Source organism: Rhopalosiphum padi, chromosome 3 (genome assembly GCF_020882245.1).
Source record: "Rhopalosiphum padi isolate XX-2018 chromosome 3, ASM2088224v1, whole genome shotgun sequence".
NCBI lineage: Eukaryota > Metazoa > Arthropoda > Insecta > Hemiptera > Aphididae > Rhopalosiphum > Rhopalosiphum padi.
The window spans coordinates 3773914-3801508 of NC_083599.1; the positions used below are offsets into that span (position 1 = coordinate 3773914).

Below are 27595 nucleotides of genomic sequence, written 5' to 3' on the forward strand. Positions count from 1 at the left end.
TTACTCAATTTAAATATCACCGCACAACACTGATTAACACTAATGCATTAAAATAAAATATCTAATACCTATTAATTATTAGAAAAGTGTACTTTGTTGTATTAGATATTACCTTTTAATATTAAGATTACAACTAAACAGGCTATTTTGTCATATCAGACAATTGAACATAGTATAGCTTATATTATAAATTATTAAAAAAAATAGAAAAATATAATCGATAACCCTAAAATGTCATCAGTATGGTTAATGATTAACTAAAAAATGAAAATAATAGGTGCTTAATATTTTGTAATTGAACAAATATTTTTTTAGTTAAAAAAAAATTCTAGTGAATTAAGTGAATTTAATTTAATTTACTTACATTATTCATTGTTGACATTTTTAGCTGATTGATGCAACCTATGACTAATATAGCTTGTTAATATTATGATTTTCAATGAAAATATTGTTGATCAATTTGTAGTTGGTTATTTTCATTCATTACTCATTAGTCATATGGGAATTATTGCATCCACTGAAGTAATACGAGATTTTTCTGGATCATTTTATGTTGCTGAAGATGATATGGCCTTTGGATACCCTACTAAGTACTGGCAGTTGGATATAGAAACTGCAATTGGTGGTTCTAAAGCATGGGATAAAACTGTTAATGAGGCATCCATTGAATATTTTAATAAAATGGTAATTGGTAATATTAAAACATTTATTTAATTTTAATTAATACATTTTTTATTCTTAATTTTGTTAAAATAATATAATGCTTGGTATATATAATTATAAATTATATTTGATATGTTTATAATTTATTACTTAAGTTGTTAGTTTAAATTATTAATGATTGTTTATTTTAGCACAAGTTGTGCTTCACAACCTACTGTGTGATTACTACCACTCTCATGTTGGCATGGTATTATTAATGAATTACTGTAAAAGCAAAAACTGGAATATGGTTAAATTAGCTTTGTACACTTTTATTTTTGGAAAATGTGTGAGGTAAAATCAAAATAATTAATTATTTATATTTACAAAATATAACAAATAATAATAAATTAAATAATCTGTATTTTTAGTTGCAATGCATGGCTTAAAACTTGGGTCCATTTATCATTTTTGTGTTTGTATGTTTCTGACTTTATTCATATGGAAAGTAGTTTCTAAACTAGTTACTTTGTGAAGTAACTTTTTACATTTTTACGAGAGGTCATTAAACAATAAAATTGTATTATAAAAATTTCGTCAATAATATATTACATTTTTTGTATAATTTATATTGTATACAGTATGAAACAAAATAATGCATTTAAATACTTTTTCTATTTTTTTAAATATTAAAACAATTATTTTAAGAATAATAATTAATCATTGTTTTTTATAATAAATTTATAAAATGTGTAATCTATATATTTGTATTTAACATTTAAAATCACTATTTACTTAAACAAATTATTTTATGTATTATTCAAAATTATAATATTACATTTTAGATCATCGACATCATATTATATATATATATAGTTAATGATATTATTTATCTATCTGATCAAAAATATTTTATATCTTATTTTTTATACATTTATTTTGAATATTAGCACTTTGATTAGTTTTTAATTCTATTAAAATAAATGCATATAATGCCAAATAACATACTTACAAAGGCAAATATATTAAATTGTACTTAATACCTATTTGTAATTATCATTTTTTTACTCAATTATGGGATTACACAAATTATCTATAAAGCTCTGGGTTTAGTGTATTAGGTTATTTATTATATTTTTAACTTTTAATAAAATGTACACACAGCTGTGTAAATTGTAAATATTTTTGAAAAATAAAAATTTGATAAAAAAAAAAGTTGAAAAATACATTTTTTGTACCATATTGTGTTTATTTCTAATTTATTATTGTTACAAATTGTAAGCTTAGACCGTATTATTTTATTATTATACATCATATAATTAAAATCAAACAACAATAATAAGATATTTTAAATTATTTTTTTTTTCATTACTATAATTATTAGGCAGGTTAATTTACTAACAATTAATATATTAATATGTATTATTTGTAAAACAGTTTAACTGTATAATAAAATTATTGTTTATATTTATGTTGATAGATAATAATAATTATTCATATAGTATTTACGTAACCTTTAAAAGAATACTTAATTATATTTTAGTAATAATGAGTCAAAAGTGGGGAAAAATACTAAAAATCATAAAACAATTAGGACACCTCTTACATGTATAAAACATTTTTGTTAGAAATTCAGGATTCAAGCTTAGCCTCCAAAAAGTCTTCAATCTCTCTTTTTTTTAAATTATATTTATTTATTTTTATTATTTTTATTTAAGTTATTTTCAACCTAATAATTGTAATGACTAATAAAGATATACTTAAGTGATCTATGAGACTATGACATATAGTATACATATTAGAAATGTAAAGCCTGAAAGCATGGGTCCAACTAAAACTAAATTGTCTGAACTATTTATTTAATTAAGTAATGTGTCACCCATCCATACAAAATATATTTCTATTAATTAAATGGATAAAAGTAATCAGTGGTATAATTTGCTCAAAATGTTTAGTAATAAAAACTTTTAGGTTTAATTAGATAAATTTTTTCTTGTCAACACTCATTTTATGACTAGACAATCAAATTGTTATTTAGATTGACGCAGAGAACGATATGAATTTTTTTCTAAGCCGCCTCTCCTCACCAAAATCTAATACTATTGTCTTTGTAGACTGTACACTACAAGATTCAAATCAAAGAAATCGTGCATTTCAATTGTAATGAGTTAAAAATATAATGTTCTGATTTACTATTAGTAAAGAAAAAAATAATATATAGTATTTAGATTGATATTCTTAACTCATTACTTTATATTTATTAATATGTAAACTTAATTTGAGGTGTGATTAAGAGAGTTTTCTTTTTGTGTAAAAATGTGTATATAAGACTATGCATAGTGTATATGTTAAATACAGATATATTACCTTAATTCTTACGGAACTTGTTGTTTGAAATGATCTTCTTGAATGTTGAATGGATTAGGAATTAATGAAATACAAAAGTGAATAATTCACTTAATTATTATGAACAATATTTTAATTTAATAAACTGAATATGATATATGAACAGTGACAGAATATTGACCGGGTGTGCAACTGAGCGACTTACTTAGTATGTTTTGTGCTTTTATAAAAGAAGTTGTGAGATGCTGCCTATGCTATTAATCAGGGCATAGATTGCATCATCTTACAAAGCATTTATGTATATGACATTTGATAATATATTATATTTTTAATTTATCTACTTTATACTAAATGTTAAAATTATTATTAGAAAATGTTAAATTAAATTAATTAATAATGATATATTACATATATCATTACACAATATTATAAATACTGTTCGTACCAGATATAAATATATTATGCTTGATTTGAGTTTCAATGGCACAGATATCTCCAACAGCTTAATTGAGAATAAAACATAAATCATAATATTATATAATGCAATATATTATGTAAGTTTTAATTACTCAAATACTTTATATACTTTATTTAGTAAAAAATTATGTTTTAAATGCCTATTAACAATTATAATGAATATATGTGTGTATTTTTCATTTTTTTTTATTAATTGATTTTTTAAAATTTGAAATTGTATATTGTATATATATAAACAATTAAACTACATGTTTGTGTCGTAGACGAGTAACTTAAATGATGAACAGCAGCAAACAATTAATCTATCATTAGACACAAATTTAAAAGTATTAAATGAGCAGGAAAGTAATGTTGCCATTTCAATAAACTAAAAACATTAATCAACTAACAAAAACAGTAACAATTCTTTTTAATAAAAAAACTTAAATTAAAATTACCCGAGGAACGATTAAATAAGCCAACATTACATGTAAGACGGCAAATAATAGATTACTTTAATAAGCTACATATATACCTATATTATATTTATTTTATACGTAATCAAAGTGACCAACTGACTAAGTGAAAACAAATAATATATTCACTGAAATTATTTTATTGTATTTTTATTATTATCTGTATTATTTGTTTATCTAACAAATATTAAATTAATAACATTCATGTAGATAATTAAATCGTGTTTTGAAAAAAAAATACAAAATTGAATATCATTATAATATGTATAATATAATACGATACAAAGTATAATAATAATCAATACAAAGAAATATTTAATTTATGTATATCTATGCCCGCAATACAATTTATAGATACAATAAATTCTATAGTTATAATAATTTGTAAATATCTGTTTTTATTACACAACATTAACAATCCAAAAAATTAGCTGCCATCAGAAGTTCTACAGATATTTCTGCTGGAATAGGGAACTCAGGAGCTGGATCTGGGCAGTTTGTATAAGGATCTTTGTATGCGAAGTACATACATACCTTTTGTAAAACGTGAGAACTAAAACAAAAAAAAAAGAATATCTTTAATGCTTCTGTTACTAGGGTTTGTGTTATATTATATATTTATATGATGGCTGTCGCCACCGTTACTTACGGTATTTCTCTAAAGTGGATTACATTCGTTTCATTTTCTGAAAATTGACCGGGGCCACTTAACATAGCTTTGATTGTGTTTGATATCATGGCAAGCTTCCGTTTAATAACAAACTCATGACCGTCACTAGATACCAGCTTGATATACATCGCATCTGGACCTTCACATCCTCCATATTCAGAACTCGCTTCGTCCTAAACACAAGCAAGCATTATTACACTTAAATTGATCATTGTCATGCCATTACAGTATTCAAATTTTACTAATATGTGATGTGTCATGTTGTATTCATTCTGTATTATCACAAATAAATAATCCTACAGGTTGCCAATTATTATATATTGTGTTCTGAACTAATCTCAATTCATCGCTTGCCCCAAGTATTGCTTACATATTTCAATATAATATAACAAACTGTTACAGGTGCCTACAACTGAGTACCTATTATGTTTTGTATATTTTTTTTAAAAACCTATCACCACGTCATTCTTATGTTTGTTATCAGGCTGCTACAGGTAGGTACACCGTATCAGAAACGAAGAACGTTTTAATAATTATTATCGCGTAATAGACAATAACAGCCGTTTAATTAAACATTATCAATTTTCGTCATTACCTGACCGTTTTCCACCTTGTCGGCGCTCATCTTATTGTAGGTACGATGTGTGAACAATGGCGGCAAGGACAATCCGCGCTGACGGACAAGTAGGAGACGAACGACAGATTGAACGTCGATTCACGTTTAAACAGACGAACTGACGAAGAGGTGCACGACCAGCTTCCAATTATCCAAGTTAACGGGCGATGATGGCGGTACCTGGTCTGTGAAAGCGTCAAGCGTAGTTGTATTGTACTGGTCTCGGTCTGTAGACGTCTAGTGGGTGGTGCGGAATAATAATATGTTGCTTCCACGGCGTGCGTAGGCGGCGGTGGCGTTATCAAACAACAACGCCTAACCTGTTAGTTGACTGGTGGCGTCTTTATTGTGGTTCCAAAGACATTTGAAAATAACTCGAAACCCGAACGAACGTTTCACCCATAATATTGATTAAATATACATATATACATAATATACATGTATATTTATTATTTAATCGATGCCCATAATAAGAAAATGTCTGCAGTGAATAATTTGGAAATTCATTAATTAAAGGACCATCAAACTAAAAAATTTTCTTTTGCTCAAATATTATAGTGCATACTATGAAGAATAAAATGATACCATTCGTCTGTGACCACCTGTTCGCTAGTAAGGTGAATTTTGACATTGCTCTGGACGTCACGGATTCGTTCGCAGGGGCGGCGGCGGCGGCGGCTATATTATATTATATAATACACGGCGTCACGGCAATATTTATCCGTTTTTGGTTTGACGTAAAACAACTGCTAATGAATTTATTTTTTTTTCGATTGAACTAATCAAACGTATTTAATAGTACGTCGTGATCTTTTTATTCGTATAATTATCACATTTTGATTTAATATCAATGAAATAATAACAATTATATCATACATTATAAATTCAGTGTTTGGAAAGAACGTCGTTGAACGACCTTTATATTTTTAATGATTTTGATCGATTTTTAAGACATTTAATTTATTAAAGATTTTATGTTTTCCCATTATAATTCCTATGATATTTATTTGATTGTAACTCAAATAACAAGTCAAGTATTAAAAATGTATTCAGATACTTAATAAATTGTAAATGCTCTTAAGTCCAAATTGTATTTTTATTTTTGGGTTGAGTCGTATATGTTTATGGGTTTTTTTATATTTACTGCAGATTAACGATTCATTAAAAAAAAATTAAATGAACGACACATTGAACGCGTTTATTATTTAAAAGAACTCGAACGTGAACGAGTTCCTTTTTTAAGTGAACGTTCCGAACACTGATTATATACACCGTGGCTACGGCGGTAGCATGTGCCAGTAGCTAGTTGTCAAATGTCCAGGCCGTATTTAAGGGAGGGCTCGGAGCGGCAATATTACAATTAAGTTTAGGGGCGGCAAAATATTGAAATATTTTTTTTCCTTTGAGGGGGGGGGCAATTGTATGTTGCCCCTGCCGGAAATTTTTGTAAATACGCGCGGGCCTGCAAATGTCACTACGTCAGGTGTTGACGACACAAAAGAGAATACACACAATTTATTATGTTTTACGCGGTCTTTCGACTAGGGGACGTTGTTGTCGGTAAGACGGTTCACGCTCACGCGAGAGAGCGAGACGGTCGGCGGCCAGTGTACTTGTCCGGAACGACATGTCTTCCATTCCATTCCGTAGGTCCTTTGTGTCATGGGCGTGGGTGGGTCGACGGTGTCGCGTCGTCTTTGTCCGCGGGGGTACGATACGACTGTGCGCGCCATATTATTTTTACTTTTAACTGCGACGTTGCCAAGTATAATATGATATGTTCATGGTAAATCTGTTTACCGTTTCCAAAATCGAAAAAACCAAAATCGAAGGTAGAATTACAGCAAATTGAACACAAACATTATACGTATAAATAATATAAAACACTAGAAAATTTACTTAAGTAATTTGAATATTATATTAAATATAATTTCCACTTTTTTGAACGTACATTTAACGATAATTTTTTTCTTTTATGACGGTATAGTAACATTTTTTTAAATATTATATCATTCTTAGTTTCTGAATAAGTGTATTTGTTTCTGTATTTAAAATTTAAATATTAAAAATAATTATGATACAACTTTATTTTTTGTTTAATAACGTCGTTCCCGATTTCACGCGCAATCGTACGCCTTTGAATAGCTAAAATCACGTTCTTTGTTATTCTGGCACTGCGCGCAATCGTACTTTACCTAAAAAGGTAAAACGCGCGCAATCGTACTCCGCCGGCCCGCGGTGGCGGTTTGTAAGGCGCAGACCGGTCGCTGCGGTGCCTGTACTTTGTACGGACGACCTTTGCGTACCGTGTCAGAGTAGGTAATACTAGTCGCTGTATAGATGGGCGAATGTAAGTTCCCACACGAGATATAACAGGTAAAAATTACCCCTGGATATATGCATACGTAAGTTCCCACACGAAAAAAAATTATAACAAACACCAAGGCTGGGCAAAGAAAAGTAACTTAACTTAATTTAAAGTTAAAATTTTCTAATTTTCAAAATAAAAAATTTCAGACACATAATAATGTTTATATAAATTGTGTATAATTTTAACTTTTAATTCGTTAATGCTCAGCCTTGCCAAACACAAACGTCCTTCCCACTTTATTCAGACTTAGAACTGACAACTTAAACGTAGTGTGCTTAAAATTTGTTTTGTTTTTGTATTGCATAAAAAAAAGTCCAATTCAATTGTTAATCGAATCTAGTCCGTATAATATATAATATAAATTAATAATATAATGTGTATAATATTTGTATTTGTATAAAATAAAAATAATAATAGAAAAAATCAAATTTTATTTGGTTTATTGCGAAAGCTCAAACACTTCACATAGTCATACTGTGTAATTTCTTTTAAGTTATAATCTGATATTTTATTATTTATATAGTTTTGTTTTTCTTCTATTTTTTTACTTATATTTTGAGGTCTATTTAAATCTGATGTTTTTATCTTTATATATGTATTTGTTTGAATCATTTTTAAAACTTCTATTATTTTGAATATATTAGGATGATGAAGATAAAAATTCGAATTGAATTCAATAAAACTTTTAACATTTTAACTCTGTTAATAATGAACGAGTACTGAAATTAATAAAATGGACTGTCCATACTATTTCATATTATCATAGCCAACATATATAATAAAGATAATTGAAGATAGAATGTATTATGTAATGTATTAAATTTTATCGCCACGTGGAAAAATCCGGAAAATACATATTGGTATATTTTTGTTAACACAGTATGACTATATTGTAAAGTATTATTAGATCAAACAAAATGGATTTTTTCTATTATTATTATTTATTTTATACCTATACAAATAATGTGTGGAAGAAGAAAAACAAAACTATATCAATAATAAAATATCAGATTATAACTTAAAAATAATTATACACAGTATGACACTATGACTATGTGAAGTGTTTGAGCTTTCGCAATAAACCAAATACGATTTGATTTTTTCTATTATTATTATTATTTTATACCTAAAAAAAATTGAATTGGATTTTTTTTATGCAATACAAAAACAAAACAAATTTTAACCACACCAATTTCGTTTAAGTTGTCATTCCTAACTCCTAAGTCTCAATAAAGTTTGTGTTTGGTATAATTTGTTTTTCGTGTGGAAACTTACGTACAGGTGTATTTTTTTTCATGAGGGAACTTACATATGTACCCGCTTACCAGCTATGTTACGTGTGGGAACTTACATATGTACCCGCTTACCTGCTATGTTTCGTGTGGGAACTTACTAAACCCCGTATAGATAATAATATATTAATATAATATTATGCAAACCACACGGCCACATACACACTTCTAGTATTGCCTACGAGTTAAAACTAAAATGGCAGTTTGAACGTAAAAATTTATAGGTAGGTACACGATGTCACGATCGTCAAAACCAAGCACGAATACAAAAAAAAAAAATTCGCGGGGGCTACAAAATTTAGCAATACAAATTTGCCACAACATAAAACAATTTTTTTCTCGTTAGGTACTCGAAACTATTTTGGGTTTTAACCCCCCTCCGTATACATGCCTGGTCAAAACAATATTACACACGTTTACTGCGGCGAAAATATGGTAAATTTTTAATATAATTCGTTTAAGTGTTATTTTTTTTTAAAAGATTAAATCAAAATGTGATTTAGTTATACGAATGGAAAGATTATGAGGTACTGTTAAATACATTTGATCAGTTCATTCGAAAAATGATTAAGTTTATTAGCAGTCATTGTTTACGTTAAACCAAAAATGGATAAATATTGCCGTGTATTATATTTGGTCGCCGCCGCGGCGAACGAATCCGTGATGTCACATGCAATGTCAAAATTCAACGTAACTAACAAACGAATAGTCATATAAACGAATTTTAGTTGTATCATTATCTTAGTTAGACTCTATTCTATTTATTATGGTAATAGAAAATTTTTTGATTTTTTGAGTTTGATGACCCTTTAATTAAAATAAATATTTTGGTCACAATTTTAAATGCATATTGTTCATCGAATAGAAAGGGAAATTATAAAGTTATTCGATTCAAACTTAATTCTATTGTAAATTTAATTGTGCTAAGGAAATACATTTTGCGGGAAAAAAGTTAATTACAAATGTACACTATAATATCTTTACATCTTTATTTAATATGATGAATTATGATGTACATTATTTACTTTAGTCAATTCATTACACATTAATACATTATTCAACTATTGTCTAAAGCTTATTCGTTTTTACTTAACTGTTGTAATTATTTTTTATTCAAAAATATTTTATATTTTATTATTTATACAAATATTAATTTAGGTTACTGTTGGGCAATTGGATGTAATAATCACAACCAAAGAGAAAAGTGTAATTTTTCTTACTTCCTAAAGATATAACATTTCGTAGTAACATGTGGTTAGGATTACTTAAATAAGTATTTTCTTTATATTTATAATATGTGTTACAACTTACAAAATAATAATATATTCCAAATAATACCTAATCTGTATTTAAAATAAACAATTATATGCGAAGTGACTAATCTGGTCATGGATGTGTTGTTTGTAGTTTAGGGTTGCCATAAAAGTTCAAGTACTGACCGGGACATTTACAAAAATAATTTGAACAACATTTTTTTTTTTATAATATTAAAATTTAGAACACAGTGTAATGAATATATATATATGTAGAATAAAATAATAATAGTATTGAATTATGAAAGAAATTAAATTAGAAGATACATTTGATTAATGAAACATTATTTATTTATTTATTTTGAAATATTATATTTTTCTGACTTTTTCACCCGTTTCAATAGCTCTGGTTTTCCCATAGCATACGTATGAAATTCTGAACAAGTCATTTTGAAATTAAATTTGCATTGAATGATACTTTATACAGTTTCTACTTGAAGACGGTTACGTTCTTTTGTCCACTGGGCCATTATCAGTAATTTTTATAAAAATATAATTTAATATAATTATTGGTACTAATATTATTTACACATAACCGGGACTTTTGTAGGGTCTAGCGGGACGACCGGGACCGAAGTCATGAACTGGTGACATGTCCCGGTGTACCGGGACGTATGGCAACCCTATTGTAGTTGTAAATATAAAAATGAACTTCGAATTAACGGACCTGAGTTGCGAGAGCACTTAAAAAGACTTTTCATAATGATTCCCCCCCCCCCCGCCCCCAAAAAGACAAAATCAAAGAGCTAAGAAAGTAACCATGCCTACAGATAAAATAAAACCATACACAGCGTAAAATAATTTAATGATTATTCTATTATTAATTATTATATAATGTACAATCAGATATTTTGATGGAAATCGATAAAATAAACGAGATAAGAAATAGATTACAGACAAGAAAAGCAGTTTATAAAAAATAACAAATAATATGACAAAAATAAAAAAAAAATTACAATTTCTACCAAATAAAAAAGTATTAGTAAAAATATTAAAAATAAATAAATTTTCTTTTCGGTATGTTAGAAAAATCTCTGATAATACATATTTAGTAGAAGTTATAAGAAACTGAAATTAGAAAACGTTAACAAACGCGTGAGCCAAATTTAGAAGTTTCTAGAACGTATACATAGTAACTAATCGGTATATATTTTATATTAATAAATTATTTATAATAAATTACATATTATATAAGTATACTAGCTGAATTACCCGGCTTCGCCCGTGTGCAGTTTTTGCTTTCTCAAAATGAAATTCTTAAATCAACACACATTGTTGTGTTTTAAAGAAGAAAAAAATTTATTTTATAATTTATATAATTGAGCTAGTCGGTGTTTTACGCCTAGGAACAATTCAAATCTATACGCCGATAAAATACATAAAAAAAAGTCAGGTTGCAATAGGTAGCTGGAAATCCTCGGCCCGCGGTGCCGTACCATATTCCCGTATCGGCCGACTGCTATTGTTATTATTATATGAATATAGTTATACAAATTACACGTAAAAATTTATTTTCACCGATTTTAACCCTTAAAAATCAACATTTTGAAAATCGGCTGACGCGGTGACACTCGGGAAGGTATTTGAAACAACTCTGTGAAAAAAGTTGGAAAAAAGTTAAATAGCGTCGTCACAAAATGGGAACATAAAAAAGGCCTGTTCTTTTATATATATATATATATATATATATATATAAGGTCATATAAGGACTGCAATGTAGTTTTATCTATATATTGTAGTAAACGTGCAAATGTATAATAAATCATAATTCAATCTGGGTATATATAAATATTAAATAATAATAAGTGTTGTAAAATAAATAAAATAATGATAAAAAAAACCTATAGTTTATATGTTCATTAAAATACGTATTAAACATAATTGCGGGAGCAGTGGGTGACATAATAATCCATATAATTAAAAAAAAAAAAATATTGTACAAAAGATAAACCTTGTCATTTAACACAGTAGAATAAAAATCTAGAAAAACTGTACCCCGAAATTGTATAACTAGAAACAAAGAAAAAACTAATAATTAACATAGAATTAAAACAAGTTTAAAAAAACCCCGGTATTTTTTATCAAAATATTGAATTAATATTAATTTAAACATTTAAAAATATATATTATACACATAATTATAATTTAATAAAAAAATGATTTTTAAAAATTTAAAAATAAGTATTAAATTATTGGACTGGCTTATGTATTTGAAATTACAAATACATTATATATATTAGATTAGATTGTTAAACTTATATCTTAGAGATCATTACATAAACACCATTCATTGGTGTGATTTGAGATTTTGTAGGACATTAAGACAGCATAGTTCAGCGTTTCCCTGCAAGCTCTTGTTTGAGCTGGCACGGTAATTATTAATATTTTTCGCCTTCGTGACCCAACAAAATATTTTACATTTATGATTGTGTAAAAAAGGCAAAATCAAATACATTTGAACGTCCACATAGAATTGTATAATAAAATTAAAGCGTTAATTTGTAACGACAATATAATAATCAATTTATATTGTTACTAAAAAGTTCAAATTATCAAACGAAATGATAAATAATACAATTTAATATGACAATTTTATTAAATTCTGCTACCCGGTATTATATTTTCGTGGACCGACAGTGGATCATAGTTTAGTTAGTGATAGAGACCCTCGTTAGGCCATTCCGTGTCTCTAGCGGTACACGAGAAAGAGAAAGTCACACGTCTTGCGCCCCATTGTCACAAACACGTTTGAATTTCTACGTGACCTACACTGTGAATCGTGACTTACATCGGCGAAAAAAGATTTTATGCTGTTATCTGCATGCGACAATTTGACCCTTATTTATTTATTATATTTAAATAGCTATACAAAATTATGATTTATCAGCATATCATTACAACACTTAAGGTAAGAACATTATCCGTGTTTTTGCGACGATTATTTACGATATATTTATTTTTAATATAGTTTTAATTGAAATATCTTACATAAAGGTACTTGTAAGTTGTAAGATACTTCATACTAAAAAATCTATAGATTTATAATTTACATAATTTTACAAATGTATGTTTAGTAATGAGGCGTATATGCAAAGCGTGTGCTCGTTTTTCCTGCTGTGGCTGATAACAGCACTTTATAATTTATAAAATTTATACAGTATAAAATAACATAAAAATCTTAGGATCTATAAAATTTAAAAAAATTTCACGATCCACCAAAAATTGACTCGCGGGCCCACCAGTGGGCCACGATCGGCACACGATCCACGGTTTGAGAAACGTCGTCGTATTCTATTTAACATAAATAATTTCTATAATACTTTATAGAGTAATACTCTATAATACTCTATATAGCTGCGTAAAAGCCCAATGAACGCAAATGTCTGAAAACCAATGATATTATAGGTATTATATATTATTAAAAAGAGCACAGGTAATACTGTAATAAAATAATAGTTTAAATTGTTCAAACTGCCGCCTTCTTCGGTACTCCGGACTTTCCCGAATCGGTATCTGCGATAACGCGATCGAGAACTTTCGATCCCCTCTCTCTCGTCATGCCGACATACGCGACAGCTCGGCCTTTGCCGGTGCAACCCAGACCAGTCTTGTTTTCTCGTTTGCGTGCCCCGCGTGTTGGATGCCGACGCGCAGCAGCTCGAGTGTCATCAACCACGTTTTTTGTGAGATACAATTGTTGGTATTTTTGCCGTCGGCCTTGCCGGATTTTCGTGTCGGACCGTTATTGTATAAAACGACAATCATCGTCGGTTTGATATCCGTCATTGTACGTGATCCGCCACCGCGTTGCTTATATTAGTTATTAGCATAACACGTGGTTCTGTCCTCGGAGCCGAACGGGCATGGCACCGGCAATTAATTATATATATTTTATATGCTATATAATTCGTCCGCGTATTAGTGTGGCAGCGAATACGTCGTATTTATTGTGCGAATTCGCGAATTCGCCAACGGACGAGCCGTGCAGTGCGCCGTTTTTAATATTATTATAATATATTAAAAACCGCCGGTGCGTGTGCGACACACATATTATTATTATACATCGATATCTATATCGATCATACTGGTCATTGCCCGCTGCCGTTCAGCTGTACCGCGTGGATGTCCATTTTAATAGTTATACATTTCTAAAAATTATTTTAAAAAGTATTAAATAAGTATGATTTCAAAGTATGAAAATCATGTTATAATTATAAATAAATGCATACTTAAATTTTAACAATTGAAGTTAAAAGTGTGGTGCAGATTACACATTTACACATTCGTCCATTTCGTTATATGGTGTGGCGCAAATTACCAAAATTAACGTTTAGATGTGGGCGTGTCACTTGTGGTAGAATACTCGAGTAGTTAAAAAATAATTTGTAACTTACTCTATTAATTTACAGAAATAGAAATTATATACACGGAAGTTTTAAACGTGTATTTATCCTATTATGTACAATAATGATTTTAAATAATTATTGTATTCACTGAAATTATTTTATTGTATTTTTTATTGTCATCTGTACTTTTTGTTTATCTACCAAATAAACCAAATTAATACCATTCAAGATTTTATAGTGTAGATAATTAAATCATGTTGAAAAAAAAATACAAAATTGAATATCATTGTATTATATTGTATATATAATACAACGTCTAATACGCTCAACATTATTAATTCAAAATATTAAATGATATTAGAATTTCCACAGCCATTTCTGGTAGAAATGGGAATTCGGGAATTTGAAGTCTGGGTTAGATTTTTTCTTTACAAAGTACTTACACGACTTTTCTAAAATGTGAGAACTACAAAAAAACAACAAAAAAGAATTCTGTTACCAAGGTTTATACCTACTATATATTATATTTTATATGATGGCTGTCCCGTATCGGCCGACTGCTATTGTTATTATTATATGAATATAGTTATACAAATTACACGTAAAAATTTATTTTCACCGATTTTAACCCTTAAAAATCAACATTTTGAAAATCGGCTGACGCGGTGACACTCGGGAAGGTATTTGAAACAACTCTGTGAAAAAAGTTGGAAAAAAGTTAAATAGCGTCGTCACAAAATGGGAACATAAAAAAGGCCTGTTCTTTTATATATATATATATATATATATATATAAGGTCATATAAGGACTGCAATGTAGTTTTATCTATATATTGTAGTAAACGTGCAAATGTATAATAAATCATAATTCAATCTGGGTATATATAAATATTAAATAATAATAAGTGTTGTAAAATAAATAAAATAATGATAAAAAAAACCTATAGTTTATATGTTCATTAAAATACGTATTAAACATAATTGCGGGAGCAGTGGGTGACATAATAATCCATATAATTAAAAAAAAAAAAATATTGTACAAAAGATAAACCTTGTCATTTAACACAGTAGAATAAAAATCTAGAAAAACTGTACCCCGAAATTGTATAACTAGAAACAAAGAAAAAACTAATAATTAACATAGAATTAAAACAAGTTTAAAAAAACCCCGGTATTTTTTATCAAAATATTGAATTAATATTAATTTAAACATTTAAAAATATATATTATACACATAATTATAATTTAATAAAAAAATGATTTTTAAAAATTTAAAAATAAGTATTAAATTATTGGACTGGCTTATGTATTTGAAATTACAAATACATTATATATATTAGATTAGATTGTTAAACTTATATCTTAGAGATCATTACATAAACACCATTCATTGGTGTGATTTGAGATTTTGTAGGACATTAAGACAGCATAGTTCAGCGTTTCCCTGCAAGCTCTTGTTTGAGCTGGCACGGTAATTATTAATATTTTTCGCCTTCGTGACCCAACAAAATATTTTACATTTATGATTGTGTAAAAAAGGCAAAATCAAATACATTTGAACGTCCACATAGAATTGTATAATAAAATTAAAGCGTTAATTTGTAACGACAATATAATAATCAATTTATATTGTTACTAAAAAGTTCAAATTATCAAACGAAATGATAAATAATACAATTTAATATGACAATTTTATTAAATTCTGCTACCCGGTATTATATTTTCGTGGACCGACAGTGGATCATAGTTTAGTTAGTGATAGAGACCCTCGTTAGGCCATTCCGTGTCTCTAGCGGTACACGAGAAAGAGAAAGTCACACGTCTTGCGCCCCATTGTCACAAACACGTTTGAATTTCTACGTGACCTACACTGTGAATCGTGACTTACATCGGCGAAAAAAGATTTTATGCTGTTATCTGCATGCGACAATTTGACCCTTATTTATTTATTATATTTAAATAGCTATACAAAATTATGATTTATCAGCATATCATTACAACACTTAAGGTAAGAACATTATCCGTGTTTTTGCGACGATTATTTACGATATATTTATTTTTAATATAGTTTTAATTGAAATATCTTACATAAAGGTACTTGTAAGTTGTAAGATACTTCATACTAAAAAATCTATAGATTTATAATTTACATAATTTTACAAATGTATGTTTAGTAATGAGGCGTATATGCAAAGCGTGTGCTCGTTTTTCCTGCTGTGGCTGATAACAGCACTTTATAATTTATAAAATTTATACAGTATAAAATAACATAAAAATCTTAGGATCTATAAAATTTAAAAAAATTTCACGATCCACCAAAAATTGACTCGCGGGCCCACCAGTGGGCCACGATCGGCACACGATCCACGGTTTGAGAAACGTCGTCGTATTCTATTTAACATAAATAATTTCTATAATACTTTATAGAGTAATACTCTATAATACTCTATATAGCTGCGTAAAAGCCCAATGAACGCAAATGTCTGAAAACCAATGATATTATAGGTATTATATATTATTAAAAAGAGCACAGGTAATACTGTAATAAAATAATAGTTTAAATTGTTCAAACTGCCGCCTTCTTCGGTACTCCGGACTTTCCCGAATCGGTATCTGCGATAACGCGATCGAGAACTTTCGATCCCCTCTCTCTCGTCATGCCGACATACGCGACAGCTCGGCCTTTGCCGGTGCAACCCAGACCAGTCTTGTTTTCTCGTTTGCGTGCCCCGCGTGTTGGATGCCGACGCGCAGCAGCTCGAGTGTCATCAACCACGTTTTTTGTGAGATACAATTGTTGGTATTTTTGCCGTCGGCCTTGCCGGATTTTCGTGTCGGACCGTTATTGTATAAAACGACAATCATCGTCGGTTTGATATCCGTCATTGTACGTGATCCGCCACCGCGTTGCTTATATTAGTTATTAGCATAACACGTGGTTCTGTCCTCGGAGCCGAACGGGCATGGCACCGGCAATTAATTATATATATTTTATATGCTATATAATTCGTCCGCGTATTAGTGTGGCAGCGAATACGTCGTATTTATTGTGCGAATTCGCGAATTCGCCAACGGACGAGCCGTGCAGTGCGCCGTTTTTAATATTATTATAATATATTAAAAACCGCCGGTGCGTGTGCGACACACATATTATTATTATACATCGATATCTATATCGATCATACTGGTCATTGCCCGCTGCCGTTCAGCTGTACCGCGTGGATGTCCATTTTAATAGTTATACATTTCTAAAAATTATTTTAAAAAGTATTAAATAAGTATGATTTCAAAGTATGAAAATCATGTTATAATTATAAATAAATGCATACTTAAATTTTAACAATTGAAGTTAAAAGTGTGGTGCAGATTACACATTTACACATTCGTCCATTTCGTTATATGGTGTGGCGCAAATTACCAAAATTAACGTTTAGATGTGGGCGTGTCACTTGTGGTAGAATACTCGAGTAGTTAAAAAATAATTTGTAACTTACTCTATTAATTTACAGAAATAGAAATTATATACACGGAAGTTTTAAACGTGTATTTATCCTATTATGTACAATAATGATTTTAAATAATTATTGTATTCACTGAAATTATTTTATTGTATTTTTTATTGTCATCTGTACTTTTTGTTTATCTACCAAATAAACCAAATTAATACCATTCAAGATTTTATAGTGTAGATAATTAAATCATGTTGAAAAAAAAATACAAAATTGAATATCATTGTATTATATTGTATATATAATACAACGTCTAATACGCTCAACATTATTAATTCAAAATATTAAATGATATTAGAATTTCCACAGCCATTTCTGGTAGAAATGGGAATTCGGGAATTTGAAGTCTGGGTTAGATTTTTTCTTTACAAAGTACTTACACGACTTTTCTAAAATGTGAGAACTACAAAAAAACAACAAAAAAGAATTCTGTTACCAAGGTTTATACCTACTATATATTATATTTTATATGATGGCTGTCGTCACCGCTACTTCCGGTACTTCTTTGAAGCGGATTTCATTGATTTCATTTTCTGCTATCTGTACGGGGTCATTTAATATAGCTCTGATATTGCCTGACATCATGAGCAAGCTATACTTAGTGTTGTATAGTGCTGTATAGTAGTATAGTGAGTTAAATTTGAATGCAATGACAGGTAACATTGTATACGAAAAACGATTATGAACGGAGAAGATTTGTCGGTATAGGATATAATTAGTGGGATATATAATATTATTATTACCTATATTTAAATTGTACTATATCGTAATTTTACGCGATTTCATAAACAATTAAATTTCATACGCTCATAAAATTATTTCTGTACTGACGCTAGAAATTTTTTTTACAGTTACTTGAAAGAAAACTTATGAAGAACCTTGTATTAGAAAGGTCAAAATATTTTGAAAATTTAATCATACATAGATAACGCTAATATAAACATTTGGTGAAAATTTTAAGTATTTACAATGATTCGTTTTTGAGTTATATCAAAATAAAAAATCGATTTTGTCGAAAACTGATTATGCTTAAAAATATCCATTTTTCGTTACTTTTTTTAAGGTTTTTCCTGACGTTTTTGAAAAATACTGGAAATTATTAAGTATCAATTAAATGAATTTTCATTTTCAAATATGGGTTGAAGTAAAAAATCAAAGCATTATTTCTACTCCAAAACGTGATGATAGACACAAAAATAAAACATACATCATTGTAAAATCAATACATTCCTCACTTCGTTTAGAATCTAAAAAAAATAGTAAATACAAAATTGAATATTATTATATTATGTATTTATGTACTTATACATAATACAACGTATATTAATAATGAATACAAAAAAAACATTAATTTATGTATATCTATGTTCACGTTATAATTTATAAATATAATAAATATAATATATATTTATTTATTTATTTATGATAAACGAGTTATAACCCTTTTGTGTGAGCAGTATCAGGTTTATATTTTTAAGTATTTTACAGTAAGAACAAAAAATAAAAAGTAAGACAAAAAATAATAATGAAAATACAGTTACAAAATAATAATAATTAGACAGTGGTAAATGAATAATAGTAATAAAACAGCATTACATTAATAATAACATAATAATGATAATTAATTTACAACTAAATTTAAAGCTAAATATACATTCCTTAATTCCTATTAAAAACAATACGTAACATAAAGAAAAAATCTACATGATCAGTAATAAGATTTGCTAGTTTTAATGCTCTAGGGAAGAAAGAAGTAGAGCTATCATTATTTTTATAAAACGGTACATGAAATAAGTTTGAATTTTTTAATCGGTGATTTGTTATATTAAACTCTATCATAGAGAGCAATTCTGGGGAAAAAATATGACCATTAAACAAATCATAAATAAACATAATATCTGCAACTTTTCTTCTTACCTCCAAAGATATAAAGCCTAATTCAATTATTTGCATATTACATGAGTTGTTTGAAGTAAATGGAATATTAATTTTGTAATTTAATAATTTTAAGAATTTATGTTGTACATTTTCAATGAGACCAATACAAGTGATGTAATTAGGTGACCAGGCTGTCGAACCATACAAACCATTACAAACTATTTTACCATTTCAATAATATTTAAAAAGCTTAGATTGTTTAAATTCTGTTATTATAATCATTTGTAAATATCTATTTTTTTTTACTCAACTTTTGCATCTAGAGATAGCATAAGAGTACATTTTACATCAATTATATATCGTATTTCTTATCAATTATCAAAATATAATCGTTTTAACTTTTTAGGTATACCAAAGCCCAAAACATATTTTGAAATTTTAAATTGTATATATATATATATCAACAATTAAACAGCATAATATGTATGTGTCGCCGGCGGGTAAATCAAATGATGAACAGCTACAAACAATTAATAAATTAAAAAGTATTAAATGAACAAGAAAGTAATATTGCTATGCTATTAAAATCGTGAACCAGCCAACAAAAACGTTGAAAAGCAGTAACGATTCTTTTCAACAAAAAAACTTAAATTGAAATTACCTGAGGAACAACGATTAAATAAGCCAACATTACATGTAAGAGCAGTGGTGTATTGCTAAAAATATTCGTGGGTATACGCCTTCTAGATCTTAGGTGTCAATGATATACCTATAACATTGAATCAAAAAAAATTTTTTCTCGCTTCCCTCGAATTCACTAACAATCTTTATTCTAATTATCAGTACCTATCACTTTGACCAAAGATTAACTTAAAAAAAATAGTACAGTCTAAGAAATTAGAATGGTTACTAACTACCAATAACTTAGTGATTAGTACACTAATCATGATTTCTAGGGCCCGGAACTTGATGCATTTGCATCTTTTTTTCTAACGATTACATTCGAGGGTCGTCTTTACAGAAATTTAATTCATCAAAAATAGAATTTAATAGTACAGTTTTTATTTTGTATTTTTAGGGAATTTTATTAATTTTTGAAAATTCTAACAGGTATACGGGGCTATACGGCCGTATACTCGCGTATCGTCGTTTATTTAGAGAGTATACGCTAAACAAAAAAATTGAGAAGTAAGTATACGCCGTATACCCCCGTATACCCTCCAATACACCACTGTGTAAGAGTGTAAGACAGCAAATAATATTATGGCTTTAATAAGCTACATGTATACCTACATTTATTTTATACGCAACCAAAGCGACCAACTGACAAAGTGAAAACAAATTATTTTATTACTTTTTTTTATTGTAATCAGTACTTTTTGTTTACCTAACAAATATTAAATTAATAACAATCAAGATTTTATAAAATGTATAGATAATTAAATCATGTTAAAAAAAAAAAAATACAAAATTAAATATCATTATATTTTATACATAATATAATACAACGTATTCAATATGTAACATTTTTAGTTTATAATATTAGCTGCTATTAGAATTTCCACAGCCATCACAAGTAATAACGGAAATTCGGGAATATATAGCGTGCTGTTTGGGTTAGATCTTTTCTTCACCATGTATTTACAATATTCTTTTAAAACGTGAGAACTACAACAAAAACAAGAAAAAGAATATCAATAAGGCTTCTGTTAACAAGGTTTATATTGTATTATATATTTATATGATGGCTGTCGTCACCGCTACTTACGGGACTTCTTTGAAGCGGATTTCATTGATTTCATTTTCTGCTATCTGTACGGGGTCATTTAATATAGCTCTGATATTGCCTGACATCATGGCAAGCTCCTGTTTTATAATAAATTCGTGACCGTCATTAGATATCAGCATGACATACTTCGAATTCGGACCGCACAATCCACCATATCCCGAACTCCCTTGGTCCTAAACACAACCAAACCTAATTACTAATTAGCCATAATTTATAATTTTGACCAAGCAAAAATATTGTTATTGATATTAAAAAAAAAAAAATACCTAAAATAAGTCAATAATTTAAATTGTCTATAATTAGTTCTAAAACAGTTAAGTACTTTCCTTCCTATTATAGTAATATAAGAAATCTGAAATTAACTCAGATTAGGTACCTAACTATATTGTTATAATGTTATTAATTTATTATATCATTATGATTTAAAAATTAAAATAAATCACATATTTACTTAATACATATGTAGTCTATATCAACATAGGTAAAAAAGGTACCTAACTTTGGTCTTAAATCAGAGTGAATTATAAATGTTCAATGATATAATAATAATAATTTAACATCATTATTATACCTTAGTCACCTATTTAAATATTAAAATGTGTATAATTATAGGAGAAATAATAACTGTGGAGATAAAATATAACGTAATCAATTAATTGTAATTATACTATTATAGTAATAACTTTTTTTTATGATTACACGTAAAAAAATTAAAAATAATGAACTAAGTTTGTTAATTATTTTGTAGAAACTTTTTTGTGTTTATCATATTGTGTTTTGATGGCTAGGTGGGTATAATTTTACTGACATATTGTTTTGTTTGTAATCTACTGTTATATTAATGTAACTTAATTTCTAAGATAATTATTAAAATATTAATTATATAAATATTAATTAATTCGAGGGATTTTAACGAGGTACATACTATATCAGTTGCATTAGATTCACTAGAATTCTTGTTAATCTGCAGGCCATCTAATTGTGAACACACTTCAGCCACTCTCTGTACTAACTCAGGCAACTTTTCCTAAAACAATTAAATTTAATATATTAATTGATGATATTTGAAATATACAGAAACATACGCTACATTATTATGTTTATAATCTATTATTAATATAAATTATATATATATTATATTATATCATATAATTTCTACTATGTTATTAGTTATTACCATTATAAAAGCTGATTGGCGTTTATTTTATAAATAAATAAATAGTCTAACACGATCACTAAAAAGAATTATTTATTCAAAATCACAGCAATCAACCATAGTAACAACCAATATTTATTGAATTATAGACCTAATCACAAAATTATGCATACAATGATATTAATATCAATTATTAAAACACAATACTCACTGTACATATTTCTTAGTAGGTATGTCAAATACAAAACTATATTAAATAAAAAATTAATCTTTATTCATAAAAGATAATTATCAATACATATTGCGTAAATTTTATGAAATATTAAAACCTCTTACATCAACAAATAAGTCATACCAGAGCATTGGCTAAAAAAAAAATGATATTAATGGTTTATAAGTTATAATCTTAATAAGCCATAAAAAGGATTAAAAAGTTATAATATTCTACAGCCAACTCATACAGTGTTATACAGTATATCACTTAGTCACATACAATTTGTCACTAATCATTGTAAAACCAAAATAAGGGAAAACAACAGGTTACCTCATACAAGCCAATATGACAAATCTCAAGCATTACTAAGTCTATACTAAAGACTTTTCCATGATTGTTTAAAATCAATCATAACAGAAAGAAGGCTCATATAAGACCATCAGTTTGAATTTGTGATAAACATGAGAGAAAGTATTGTATACAATATTTTCTTGTATTTCTAATTTCTAATTAATAATTATATACATAAATATATAATATTACATTATAATACATATATTTGTATTTATAAATTAATTATTAAAATGATAAAATAAAAAAGTTTTAAATAGTTAGTATTTTAAATGTTAAAATTATTTACTTTGAGAAATTTTAAGTAAGTACATACTTCATCAGTTGCATGAGAATTAGTTATATACATATATATTTTATTTAGTACTCATAAAATTCTAAGAAATTATAGGCATGCAATAAGGTATTTATTGCAAGACAATTTTATTATAAAGTTATAGGTTGTCTGAACAACTCCTTTCTTAATTCCCTTCGGATTACCGCGAGGTTACTTTATTAGTATTTATTTTCGATATTAGCTAGGTAATAGGTACTAGGTAGGTACATACTTCATTGGTGGTATTGGATATTATACTACATGCATTATGTTTCTGCAGAACTTCTGTGTTTGGACATCCTTTTGCTGGTTTTTGGTGTAACTGCAGAAACTCATCGTTATGAATTCCTATAAGATAAGGAATTGGATTTTGATGTTTTAACTTATCCAGTATTTCTTCAATGATTTCATATTTATCATTATCTTCTACAGGATCTGTAAACAAGTTTCATAAATAAATAATTAAATTGTTATTAAATACTGTTATTTTTATTTTTTCAGTATATTATATAGGTAAAGTTTTATTTTATTACTTGAAAATATAGGTAAATCAATTTCGACCTTGTCATTGAAAACTTTTTTTCTTTTTGCTTGAATATTGACTGTAAAGACTGACTCTGTTCTGCGTTTTAATCCAATTACACATTGTTTAGAATTTAAGGAGTAGGTGTTGTTAAAATTAATCGGTAAATGTATAGCTTCATAATAAATATTGTGATTTATTTGAAATTGTATCATATCTAACCCCTCAATCCATTTATTTGTGTCATTAATCATTAACCAAGCATCAATCATCTCGCTAATGATTTTTGTAATACCGTCTGTGGGATTCTTTTTACTGTTAATTTGTATACTTTCATAAGCCACAATAATGTGTATTCCCAAATGGTATAAATTATATTCAACTTGACAGGCAAATGTTTTACCTCTATTGCATTTTAATATGTAAGGAACTCCTGTAGTTGTAAATATTTCGTACAATACATGTGCCATCTCTTTTTCGAGTATACTCGTTAGAGGTCTTAGTATACAACGCCGCGTGTTGAGGTCTTGATAAATTAATACAAATTTGGAAATTCTATCGGTACGATTTTGGTTGTCGATAAAATCGATACGACATATAGATTTCATTGTAATGATTCGGTCGAATTATTAGTAACAAATAATATATAGGGCTTCAACGGTACTCAGACTGCTATAATTGACGTCCTGTGTAACATTTCTGTAAAACTCAAAAATATGAACCTCCATTGCATTATATAAGAAAATAAAAAAAATTTAAAAGCAGTTAATTATTATTATTGTATATAATATATAAGGTATATTCTATAGTAGGTAATGTATAATAACTTATTTAGGTAGTTTCTACTTTTCTAGTTAGATAGGTATGTACAATAACAGTGAACGTTTTCAGATGGGATAAAAATAATATAATGCTTAATCAATACAACTTATACTAAAATCTACCATAAAAAAGTTTAAAATACATAGCTAGATTGACAATATTTTTCTACATTTTCCTAACTTAGCCTATTGGTATTATTGTTAAAAAATGTAAAATTAAAACTAACAACAATAATATTATAGTGAAACACATTGAATAGATAATAATATCTATCATACACTATTCTTAATTTCTCTTTGAAATTCTATGAAATTATCTGATTCGTGTAAGATATTTAATAATCTATATATCTAGTTTTCTATATATCTGCAGTTAATAAAACTGTACATCTGTACCTACTTAAGTATTGTTTTTGGATCTTTTTATGAAACGACCGGAGCGGTTATAATTGTTTAATAGTACCTAAAAAGTAAAACGTAATGCTTGTAAATAATAGAAAACCTACAGGCTGCAGGTGCCAACCTATCCAATAGTTAGGTAATTCAAAATGTCCATTGAAAAGAATGACATAATAATAATTTATTAGTTAGCTAACGTAGGTTTTAGTTTTTAAAATATTCCACGATTGTCATTTAAAAATATACATTTTTTTAAACTTTATTTTAGAACAAAAAATCTGTAATTTAAATTTACAATAATGAATACTTATTTATACTTACAATTTCCTTTTTTTTTATAATAATTGTTTTTTATTGAAATAGATATAAGTATTATCCTATGAATTATGAAATTAATTTATAGGTAGGTAGATTAGGTATCTATTTAAATTAGTATTTAATTTTAGGTGAAAATCAATAGGAACCTATATACTATATGCATCATTTTTCTAAAAAATAGGTACCTATGTATCTAAGTAGGTATATTTACTATTTTCATCGAGTTGGTAAATTACCGCCATCTTAATATTTATGTCAAATACATAAAATTGCGTCGATGTCAGTTTCAAATGGTATTGCATGAAAATTAAATCCGAGTTAAACACAACAGTGAATTTTTTACACTAAAATATGGGACAAATTTCATGTACCTACTTATATTCAAATATCTAAAACTTGTATACTTATATACTACGGACTATCGGCGTATGCCCGGTTCCATCCACCTAAATTAGATATTTTATTCACAATACTTATACATAGTGACCGACGTCACTGCAAGTATCTATCTTGTATCTTGTATCTACCTGGCCAATGATTAGCACGCCATTTTCTTAAAATAAAATAAATTTTTATAAATAAATTAAGTAAAAAGTTTTGTACACACACTTGATAACTTATATCCCAAGTCTAAAATTTCGAACATATTATCCGATTTATATTCTGAAAATTAAATTTAAGTTTATCAGTCTCTTTTATAGGTTTTTGCGAGGGTTAATATTAGGAAAAATGCACCTTGTTCCTACACGAGAAAAATAATTTTAAATTCTCAGGAATAAAAATTTTTTTTTAAAATGTAGGTACTAATAATCTTATAAAGATAATATAGTTAAGCAATTGATTAAACTGAAGTATTTCGATAAAATTAAAAGTTGCAAATATACCATATACACGATATTATACTAACATAAAATAATATTATATGTATGATAAACATTAATATATAAAAATAAATGAATAAATACGTACACGCATGGAAATTATTAGCTGTTAAATGTTGAAAGGCGATTGTTGGCTGTGGATACTAAGAAAATTTAATTTTAATAAAAAACAAAATAAAAAATTATTAATAATATTAATTTATATTAATCTAGCTAAGAAAAATAACAGAAAAGACGCAACTTGCACATGATGCGATCTCAGTCTGCAATTGAAGACTAATGAAAATAAAATATATGAATCGAAGGAATTTAACCATTTACTAGATATCCTCTTTTTGACAATTTAAAAACCTTAATTATCGGTCTTTAGTATACAGACGTTTTAAAAAGCACCAATTGTTGGTTTATATATACTAATTTGAGTTTTACGTAGGTATGTAGGTGATTAACACATCATTAATGCATTAAAATGACCATTATCAAACGAGACGATTAAAATGTACCTATACTTACCGACACTACATTTTCTTATAAAATAGTTTTATTTGTATTTTTTCTATTCGTTTGATGAAATCATTAATTTAACATCTGCTGTTGTTGATAAATATTTAGAGAAATAATTAAACCACTATTGATTTGATTTTAGATCTGAAAAATTATCATTAGACACAGCAAACATTCTTGAAAACCACTTTAATTATTTATCAATAAAATATTATATATTTTTTTTAATTTAAGAGCATATTTTTTTAGTGTTTATCTTTATACGTGAATATAATGATATGAATGAACCGGTGCTAGAACTTCCTGTATAAAAATCGAACCTAACTAAAACCTCTATATAGTCTATATACCTATCAAAAGAAATTTTGTATGTCATTGTTTAACTTTCCATATAATTTAAGAAAAAAAA

General features: G+C 27.5%; 2 protein-coding genes and 1 pseudogene across 2 annotated transcripts; 1 reads left to right on the forward strand and 2 right to left on the reverse strand.

The window, feature by feature from the left end:
• Positions 1-429: 429 nt before the first annotated feature.
• Positions 430-1154, forward strand: LOC132924716 (transmembrane protein 222-like; annotated as a pseudogene).
• A 2890-nt stretch (positions 1155-4044) lies between these two features.
• LOC132924496 (elongin-C-like) lies at positions 4045-5658 on the reverse strand. The gene is made up of 3 exons (XM_060988852.1): positions 5186-5658; positions 4570-4763; positions 4045-4473 (listed from the first exon to the last, which is right to left on the reverse strand). The coding sequence occupies exons 1-3, from the start codon at positions 5213-5215 to the stop codon at positions 4332-4334; spliced, it is 366 nt and encodes a 121-aa protein (XP_060844835.1). The 5' UTR covers positions 5216-5658; the 3' UTR covers positions 4045-4331.
• Positions 5659-21443: 15785 nt separating this feature from the next.
• On the reverse strand, positions 21444-24733 carry LOC132924717 (uncharacterized). Its single transcript, XM_060989160.1, has 6 exons — positions 24486-24733; positions 24274-24362; positions 23973-24175; positions 22629-22730; positions 21683-21876; positions 21444-21582 (listed from the first exon to the last, which is right to left on the reverse strand). Exons 1-6 carry the CDS (start codon positions 24731-24733, stop codon positions 21444-21446), a joined length of 975 nt encoding a protein of 324 aa, XP_060845143.1.
• Positions 24734-27595: the final 2862 nt, after the last annotated feature.

Coding starts and splice junctions, on each gene's coding strand:
- LOC132924496 (XM_060988852.1), bottom strand. CDS start 5,215: ATGAGCGCCGACAAGGTGGAAAACGGTCAG. Junction 4,764..5,185: donor ACAAGGTGGAAAACGGTCAG/GTAATGACGAAA, acceptor GCTTGTGTTTAG/GACGAAGCGAGTTCTGAATA. Junction 4,474..4,569: donor ATCCACTTTAGAGAAATACC/GTAAGTAACGGT, acceptor TTTTTGTTTTAG/TTCTCACGTTTTACAAAAGG.
- LOC132924717 (XM_060989160.1), bottom strand. CDS start 24,733: ATGGCACATGTATTGTACGAAATATTTACAACTACAGGAGTTCCTTAC. Junction 24,176..24,273: donor TGATTTACCTATATTTTCAA/GTAATAAAATAA, acceptor ACTTGTTTACAG/ATCCTGTAGAAGATAATGAT. Junction 22,731..23,972: donor TATCCAATACCACCAATGAA/GTATGTACCTAC, acceptor TAATTGTTTTAG/GAAAAGTTGCCTGAGTTAGT.